The sequence below is a fragment of the Pleurodeles waltl genome, chromosome 2_1 (assembly GCF_031143425.1).
Source record: "Pleurodeles waltl isolate 20211129_DDA chromosome 2_1, aPleWal1.hap1.20221129, whole genome shotgun sequence".
NCBI lineage: Eukaryota > Metazoa > Chordata > Amphibia > Caudata > Salamandridae > Pleurodeles > Pleurodeles waltl.
Window position 1 is genome coordinate 299055831 of NC_090438.1, and position 10095 is coordinate 299065925.

The 10095-nt window shown below is 41.7% G+C and overlaps 1 protein-coding gene across 1 annotated transcript in view; it reads left to right on the forward strand.

The window, feature by feature from the left end:
- The window catches only part of HS6ST2 (heparan sulfate 6-O-sulfotransferase 2), a 907802-nt gene extending 900205 nt beyond the window's left edge, over nt 1–7597 (forward strand). Inside the window, exon 2 of the mRNA XM_069212520.1 lies at nt 5645–7597. Within this exon, the coding sequence (XP_069068621.1) occupies nt 5645–6341 (697 nt within the window). The 3' untranslated portion in view covers nt 6342–7597. The remainder of the gene's footprint in view (nt 1–5644) is intronic.
- The last annotated feature ends 2498 nt before the right edge of the window (nt 7598–10095 follow it).

The window sequence follows — 10095 nt, forward strand, 5'->3', positions numbered from 1 at the left end:
ATGCAAAATTAACAGTCTGAAGCACGCACATGTCTAGCAGAGCAAACACACACAGAGAACGGTTTGCATTTTCTTTGATCCAGAGCTGATAGGGGCCATTTCAAGTTCACAATTTGAATTATGCAGAAGATTATAAAGAACATTTTATTCTCACGCGTGTAATTGGCAACAATGAAACAGCTTTTACGTTTGATACAGCAATTTTTATATCCGCCCCACAGATCTCTCTCGATCTGTGTACTGAAATATGATTTGCTTCTGCATGCCTTGTGGCACTATTTTGATCTTTTTAAAAAGCCAGGCTGAAAGCATCATTTCCCACACAGGGCATGAAGTGTTTCAATGCTTTCTCGGGGTAATCAGGGCGCTTTATAAAGCCAATGACAATACAATGCAATCAATGCACCCTCCTATCTACACAATGGTTTACTTGTAGTGGCATAGCATTTTATAAATAGTAATCTCTTCAGTGGGAAACACTGACATCTAGCGGCATGTTCAGAAACGGGAGAAAACTAAACGGTCCTCGCATGCACTATCTCACAAAGCAGCAGCTTCCATAACAAAACAATGAAATATGTTTGTAGAAGTTCGTGAACATTTGTACATATCTTGCACACAAGGGAGTTTCCAATTTTATATATCTTGTAAAGTGAAGATAGGTTTAACTCACGTGCAGTTGAGCAGGTAGCACAGAGTTGTAAACACACCTCTCTTCCTCGTCATGCTCCTTACTTCACGAGGGTGGTTATATATCGAGAGAACAGGGTAACGCATTAGCTCGTTTAAATTAGCACCAAAATTTACCATCGGCCATCGACTGAACTACTGAGTTACCAGATATGTGAAACTAAAATTATCTATTTCGGGGACATCACAGAAGCTGGGCACTGCAAACTACTGTTGCTCTTCAGAAATGTACATTACATGTGTAAAACTGAGACCCACAGCCGGAGACCAAGATGCCTTTTCACTATTTTACTCTTTCTTTCCTCTAGATTTATTTCCTGAGAATGGTTCTTGTTAAGTAGAATGATATCCCGGAAGCATGTCAGTCACTTACTGACCTGGCCGAAGCATGTTAGGGTTTATTCCTCCACAGCTGTCCCCAGCCAGCTGGGACTTAATCCTGTACCGTATTTCAAATTGATTCCGAGTTTCCTGGATGGGTTACTCCATCACAAACGCTTTAGGTATCCCATCGGCTGTATGGCAATTCTATTATATTCTATAGAACTTGCAGTACAGCAAAGGAGACAACTGTCATGTTTCTGACAAACTCCAAACTCTAAATCAGGCCCTTAGTATCAGTGTCCTTGCTAAGATCAGTTTCCATTATTTTGCAGCTTTCTAATCCTGCCCAAACTATTGGGATTTACACCCTGGCTCAGTGCTCTAACATTTTATCCTGAAATTATGTACTCACCATCTCTAGTGGTTCTCGGCACACCCGCTGCTAGGACACCATCAGACTGCAGACTAAGAAGTGTTAAAAATGAAAAAAACATACACCAGGACCTTTCCATTTGTGCACCTAGGATCTGGAACAACATCCCTGTATTGTTGCCATCAGACCCACTTCGATGCTGCTCCAATTTAGGAAAGAGTTGAAGACTCACCTCTTTAAAGAAAACTTCAACCATGCAATTAAGACTATTCCTGGCCCCAAAGCTATGAAAATGGCCTGGGCAGCAGGTATTTGTATTTTCAATGTAGATTGAATTAATAAACAGTTCTTGTGCTCAACACTAAATTAGACAAACAACGCCACTGTGTTGAGGAATGTTATAAGTGCCAGTGTTGACAATTGTCAGTACTGAGTACAGGAAACCACCAGCTCAGATTAAGCACTTAGTAAAGATTAGTACGGCCCCTAAAACACACACTTTCTGTTTTAGATTCATAGGCAGCCTTATTCCCGAATGTTGTGACCTGCAATCTGCACAGGATTTTGTTTTGTAAATCTCTAGATACATACTCAATCCGTGAGATGACAAACCCCCCCTGCAAATGAGGGCTGGCAAAGATGCATGATTTTCCACTGTTTCAATGTTAATTTCTAAGTAAAGGTAGTAATTTGGGAGGAAAAAAGTTAATTGTTACTCCCTTGTCTGGATTACCCAGCCACGTTTTACAGGAGGGTCCAGAGCTTAAATGTCTTTGTTTTATAAATTGAGATATTCCTTAACAGGTGTTTGTATTCCAGTGGCATGCAGGAATTGTTGTCAAAGCATTGTACCAGGTCGCATGTGATGCATTCATCTAGCCCTTTCTTTATGGGCCTCAGTGTTCTATGAGACGCAACATGTGGGGTGTCGCTGTCTGAGGATTCAGGGCTCTTTTGGGTGTCCGGCTTGGTGTGGTGCTGACTAGATGTCAAAGTGCAGTAGTCTTTTTGAGCAGGCTTTAGGTTACACAGAAGGCACGCACTCCATGGCAGATTTTACATATTTCACATTTTCTGCATGGATTTCAAGTTCCATTGACATGCTGAGCATATAAAATGGTGCAAAGATGTAGTCATCTTTGAATTTTATTATAACCAAGTAAAAATAGAATCTTCACCCTTGCTGCATCTATTTGCACAATTTGATGGTCATCTTGGACTTTTTTTTGTTCTTTTTATCATAGTTTTGGCATTCTAAGATGGCTGCCCACATTGTGTCATTCATGTAACATAATGGCCATTGTGGACCAGTATAACAATTTTCAAAAGTACAAAACGCGAAATTTCAAGACAGCTGGGCAGAGCTTATTTTAGCATGCCATTTCATTAAGATTGTAGTATGTATAACTCTATAATGATAACATAGGATATAGGAAGTTTACAATTGGAAGGAAATAAAAAAAGACTGACTCTGAATTGCTACTTTTCCTGTTGGCTGATTTCTGTACACTCTCACCTCTACGCTTTTGGTCCTACAGTAACATTTTCTGTTCCTTCAAAGTAATTGCTTCTTCTGTGAAAATGCAACACAATCATAACTTTAAAGTCACTTTTACCAACTTTGCAAAATACAGATACATACACTTTTATTTTATATTGGGGTTTTTAAAGTGCTGTGTAGCACCTTGTGGTAGGCACCGAGCATCTTGTGATTACAGATTCAAATGGGAGTAGTCACAGATGGTAATCAAGAGAATATACCAGTTGGGCATCCAGCAGAAAAAGGGGGTCAGCTGTGGAGAGCCCTCAGAATGGATGCTGATGTATGGCAGAAAAGACTTGGAGAGCCATCAATGTCAAAAGGTTGCCTGGAGTGGAGAAAGCAATGGCTGGTGTTTGGCCGCTCTGGCTGCATGTAATAGTACAAAGTGCAGGTGTGAGAGCTGGTGTGGAGAATGGGCTGACCTCAGGCCTGTGTATTCATGTACATAATCCAGTCACGAAGAGTTTCCCCCTAATAATCCTCTTGAGTGTCCAAAGATCATGGAAGATCAGTGCAGTCTTTTCATTGCATGAGCATCATAATCACCACCGGAGGGGCAGTTTACAAGGCGGTAACAAAACCACCCCATGGAGGGACAAACTTAAAGCATTTACCAATTATGATGAAGCATTTTTGCGAGCCAAGCCCATGAACGAGTGAAAGTGCTGGGCGTGGATAAAAGCCCACAACACTTACAACAGGTCAAGGTGCTTGTGCGCTCGACCTAAAAAGGTTAAGCTCTCACTGGGTGCGCACACAGGAATTATGACATGTTTTAACAACATGTTTGATAGTTTTCATTTGGAACACGCCCTTGTCTTTCTGGAACGATGTTTCGATGGTTCACAATTTTCCTGGACATGCTGCTTTCCCCAACCTTTCATGGAATATGCTGCACCACAAGTTATGAATTTCGCTCCCGCTCTGCAAGATGTGGAACAGGCATGGACACTTTCAAGCAGCCTGGAAAGGAGAAATGCTGCCAGTGTGATTGACTGCGGTACCTAAGTATGGTTTCAGTGTGTGTAGTTAAACCTCAGAGCTAGGCAGGAGCGGCTCGCGGTGTTTAACACGGGTGGGGCATTGCTTGTGTGTGTGGGGGGGATTAATAAAAAAAACATTAAAAAAACATACCTGTATCGTTGCCGCTGCTGTGGCTGTCACCACCGTACCGCTCCTCTGCTGCAGGCAGAGGATCCCAGCCTGCCCTGCGCCCAATCCTGACGCTGCTGAGAGCAGCGTTCGGATTGGCTGGGCGTGCCCATCCAGGGCGCTCCAAGGCAGACTGGGAGCCTGTGCCTGCTCTCTCCAGCCGTCAACACAGCCCGTGGCCCACCCCTTTTACTAAAAAACAAGTTTAGTTATTAGTTTATTATTGTTTTTCAGTAAAAGGTTTGAAGCTGCTGCTGGCGGGGCAGCACGCTCCTCCACTCTAGCAGGGGAGCAGCGCCTGGAGCTGGGTGTCCCTACTCATGAGCAGATTAGTGAAAGGGAAACATCGTATTTCTATCTGCTGCTAAGTTTAGTGGGGTCATAGGACCTCTCTTTTGCGCCCATCTAGTGTTGTTCTTACTTCTGCCTTCCTCTTAAGCACTTGCCTAATTATGGACATGTTGTACCACATATCTCTGTGGCAATGTTTATGAAGAAGAACTCGAAGGGAGTATAAAACTATCACTGATGACGTCCAATGCCTTCCCTTCATGATTCCGCAACCATTGCTCCCTAAAAGGAATACACACATTTTCTGTATCGACACCATAGAGTAATAATCTGCTTGCACCTACTCTAGAGAGCCTGCATCTTTTCTCATTTGATTTCAAAGCACTATATATTTTCTAAGGATAGAACCCAGCAAACATCAGAGTAATACGTATTTACAAACAGGTATACTTACCACTCTGGTATGCTCGTTTTCTAATTCTTAGACTTTGAAAACGTGATGAAAATGTGGGGCTCTTATTTGTAGAGAGGCTTTATTTTTCATCTTGATTATTTTTTATCTGCTAGTATCTGTAATTGAAAATAATCTGTTCGTTTTCCAAAGATCATCTTTTTGCTGCACACTAATAGGTGTGAAAAAGAAGAGAGGGAACTTCACTGGCTAAATAATCTCCATGGACATTGATGGATTGGGGTCACAAGCTTATGCTTATTAACCACGTGCAGGAGAGCAAGTCTGTTGTCCCTTTCTTTCATGTTCTGCACCTAGAACGCCCTCTTCAGTCTCCCACCAGTGACTTCCGGGGGAAAGGAAAGCTAATATCGGCATAAACTGCAAATTAACTACACACAGCCTTAGAACCCTCATACAGGGGACTTGGAGATGTAATATTTCAAATGTACAAATAAAGTTACTGATTTTTCAAACCTCCAGTAAAAATATGCCGATGGTCTCGAAGTATCCTTTTGCAGAACATATTTGCAGCCTAAAATGTAAACGTTGTTTATTGTGATGAATTCGCTCATGAAGCTTCTATGATTGCACAGTATTGTCGATATATCGCCCTATAAGTATGTGTTTCGTTTGTATTATACAACTGTGATTCTATTATTGTAAGATGATATCTCTAATTCATCATGGAACTTTTGGGATTCGACCTTAAAATAGTTTCTCTGGTTTAATATGTAAATCATTCGAAACGTTAAATAAGTATATTTGGATGCAAAATATGCATAATTTTCTTACCTTTCCAATTGTCTCTTTTGTTTAGGAACTTTTACTACATCACGATTCTGCGTGACCCCGTGTCTCGATATTTGAGCGAATGGAGGCATGTTCAGAGAGGGGCGACATGGAAGGCTTCATTGCATGTGTGTGACGGAAGATCACCTACGTCCGATGAGCTACCCAGTTGTTATACTGGGGACGACTGGTCTGGTTGCTCACTGAAGGAGTTCATGGACTGCCCTTACAACCTTGCCAACAACCGCCAGGTCCGCATGCTGTCGGACCTGAGTCTCGTCGGATGTTACAATTTGTCTGTAATGCAAGAGGAAGAGAGGAACAACGTCCTCTTGGACAGCGCAAAGGAGAACCTAAAACGCATGGCCTTCTTTGGACTGACAGAGTTTCAACGGAAAACACAGTACCTGTTTGAAAAAACTTTTAACCTAAACTTCATCTCACCATTTACACAGTTCAATAGCACAAGGGCCTCCAGTGTGGAAATAGATGAGGAGACTCAAGAACGCATCAGGGTCTTAAACTTTCTAGACATGGAACTGTATGACTATGCAAAGGACCTTTTCTTGCAGCGGTACCAATTTATGAGACAAAAGGAGCACCATGAAGCCCGACTGAAGCGCCAAGAGCAGCGCAAAATCCTAAGAGCAAAACATGCTCATTTCAAGGAGCAAACTGACAATTCTACTGATGATTACTTAGGAAACGTAGAGAAATGGCGGTAGAAGGACTCGATCATTTTTATTGACTATCATAAACAAATTACAACACCTATAAGTAGGCAAAAGTAATAGTGGAAGCTAAGTTTGATTAGAATTTGTTTGAACAAAACAAGGTTTAACAAAGTTGCCTTTGAAATTGCCTTCTCGTTGGATGATCTATACTGCGTATTAGGGGTACCCCATTTTAACATGTCTCGATTGTCCTTATTTTGGTTTCTTTGCCTGCGCATCAAAAATTATTGCAGAGAAGCTGTTGTGATGCTCACAAGAAATTGTACCTTATTTCTCAAAATAATTTTACGTTTTAACTCTATCAGTTAATGTTTCCTTCTCCAGGTGAAAAACTATGTAACTTTCGAATTCTTCTGAGACACATTCAGTGATGATGGACTTTTATGTTGCACTTACAGGCGACTCATATATTGGAGGCCTACGTTTAGGAAGATGGCTTGGATCAAGAGAAGTGATAACGATACCTCGAAGAATGTTACCTTTATGTGTGATGCCCCACTTAATCAACAACAAGTTGATTATTTTGCAAAATGCTTTAGTTTACAATTTTCACAAGGATGTAAAAAGAAGCTTTTCCTTTTGAATCTTTTTGTGAGATGATTAAATAATCTTGTTATTATGTACATATTATTTGAACTAAAAAGAGAAAAGATGGCGTCTAGACTAGTGGTGTTCTGCATACTTGAGGAGTGTTGGATCAAGGACAAATTTAAAGCAACATCACCAATAATATCAGTAAGCTCTATTTAGATTATTTCTTTGTAAAATCATATTATGCCGATCCCCAGAATATGTGGAATGGATCAGGCTTTTTTTGATCTATGTTAGACACCCTTGGTCTAGAAAAACCCAGTTGGGCAGTATTTACTAAATATCCTTTGAATTAAAATGTCAAAATACAGGTGATATTCACCTGTAAACTTTGTAGAAATCATGTTAATAGAGGTTTGGAACCTAGCTTACTTTATTAACATTTAAGGCCAACGTAATGGATTCCGGAAACCTCTTTATTAGTATTTGAAAGGTAGAACAACATTGCACCGACAGAAGATCTTGTTACATAACGTTTGTCTTATGAATGTAGTAGGATATAAATATAAAAAAAAACAGAAGAAAACAGTAACCACCGACAACGCCACACTTGAGGCCAACAGAAATGAATTTATGATCAGTCATTTGTGAAGCCAGACAGTAAACAACATATATTTGTGAGGCATTAAATCAATAAATGGATACCATTTAGATGAGAGCATGTGCCACTGTTCGCATTTGTAATGCAATATCGGTTACATTTTTAAATGCCAATGATGATAGACCTAAAATTTGAATTCCCTAAATCACTCAGCATTCTGGAATCTCAGCCGCACACAGAAATTACTCAAATATAAATTTATCACAATCTCAAGTTTACCATTCCTGGAATCTCTGCAAGTCTGTACACCATTATAACTAAGTCCACGGCTAATATTTTCGCCATATTACACACGCAGTTGTTCGAAACCAAGGGTAATAATCTACCAGCCTCTACTGATACATCCTCTGACTTTGAATCTTCTCCTTTGGCCCCCCACCTCACCCCATCCTATTTTTGGTAATGGTCTGTTTCTGACATCTTTCATCACTGCCACAGCTGCACCACCACCACCTTCCCAATATAAGCAACACATAAGCCCAACTTGTCTTTCCCACGGCCAGGACTCTCATCAGAGCCTCAGCTCTTAGAGACCGGGCTACCGCTACTGCTTCCTACTCGGGTTCATGCTCCTTCCAATATTTCCCTGGACACATTTCTTAACATTTGAAGGAGGGTCTTATTCAGTCAGCCCCAGTCCACAGCTGCTTCACCCTCACAGACATCAGGCAAGCTGACCGGCTAGCCCTCAGCCTGAAATAGATTGTTTAACAAACCCCTTGCCACAAAACAACCTGTTTTTAAGCCATCATATCCGATAACTAAGAGGGGCACAGGAAGCTAGATATTGGAACAGTGTACCCTAACAGCCTTAGTGAAGGGTCTCAATAAAAAAGAGGACTATAAAATATTGCAAGACATTCTATCCTCCTTTCTTGAATTGGATTCTGATTATCTCACAAATTGTTCTTGATTACGTCACACCAAGGACCTTTGATTGGTTTTAACCACTCTTTGTGCCTCTTTGGATGGTTTATAATGCTTGAGGTGTTGGTGGTTTGGTTTGTTAGAAATATCCCATCATTAATTGTGTAGTTTCATTCTCTCCAGTGGGTTCGCTGCTTATGTCATATGTGTTGGAGAGCAGCTATAAAAGAGATCTAATTAAAAAACAAGTGTTACTGGCAGCTGCAAAACAGTTCACATCCTGATTTTCTCTTACCCTATTATTGAATAATGTATTGCTTGATCGTCTTGGTGTTGTAGAACATGATCAGTTTAATGTAACTGCTGCCAGAACCAGGACTATTGGGTGTAAACCACCAGATCTTCAGAGACTTTCTGAAGAGAATTTCAGATCTTCTGCTCTATTGCAGAAAACAAAAGTTGCCACCGTATTATAGGTATTGAGTTGTGAAAATTGCCAACAGAGCTAAACTGGCAGATCTCAGATACCAAAGAGGTGAACACGAGCTGAACGCAGAGGCCTGGCAATCACTGATGAAATATGACCTTCTTCTGAGTGTGGGCCAAGGTTTTGAAGATCATACCTTTCTGAACAGATAGTGAATATAGCAATCGTGAGGCGCTTTCTGAAAAGCCCAGCATTCAGATGGGACACTGCATTTTCAACTAGTTGCAGGTGGTTTGACAGCTTCTCCAGTTCTCCAAGTAGATGCCGTTTCTGCAGTCAAATGCAAACAGCTGAGGAAATCGACCACAGTAAAATGAAGTTGAGGCTCTGAAATGTAAAATTTCTCTGAGCACTTCCAGGTCAAAAAGTCAACAGCTAGATTCCTTGACCACTGGTGTTGCCAAAGATAAGTTGCAGATGATTTGCAAACCTACTTTGCACTCCTCTTTGGTGGAGCTGGGCATGTGCCCCTGACAGATGGTCAGCTACACCCTTCTCGGAATTAACAGTCTTCCATTTTTACCAGGACTGAGGTTTATAGTATTGAGTTATTCTAAAAACCAGCTTAGAGCCATTACCATAATCCACTATGGAAAGGTTAAAGCGTGGACTTGGGGGATACCGCAGCTTAAATACTAAATGCTGAAGCAGAAATCAGGACCAACCCAGGGGCTGCTCCTTCGCAATGGCAAGGGAGCCTGCCACTCCTGGCTAAGCCAGGAGACGAAAGACAAAACAATATTTTTTTGGGGGCAGGGCTAGGTGGTGGGAAAGGGGAGGAGGGAAGAGCGCACTAGGTGCGCATGTTTGATTGGCTGGTCGTCGCAGACCAGCCAAACACACATGCGCACTTAGGTTTCTCCAGCCTGGCTGTGTGCACAGCCGGGCTGGAGAAACAGCACAGACCCTAGACTTGTCTCTGAGTGGCACTCCGAGCCACTCAGACCAGTCCTGATGGTGCTTACATGCTGTGTTTAGCACGTAAGCAGTGCCCGGATTACTGGGGTGCTCGTGCTGGTGTCCTTGCAAATGCTGGGAAACCACAAGAAGACCAGAGGAGCAATTTATCCCCCGTCCCCACCCCCTGTCCCTCTTCCTGCCCCTCCTTTTGAGATTGGCAGCCACTATTGCACATCCGAAGCATCGAATCCTCTCTCATCATTGGTGCTTTCTTTCACCATCAGTCGTTTGCTATATGT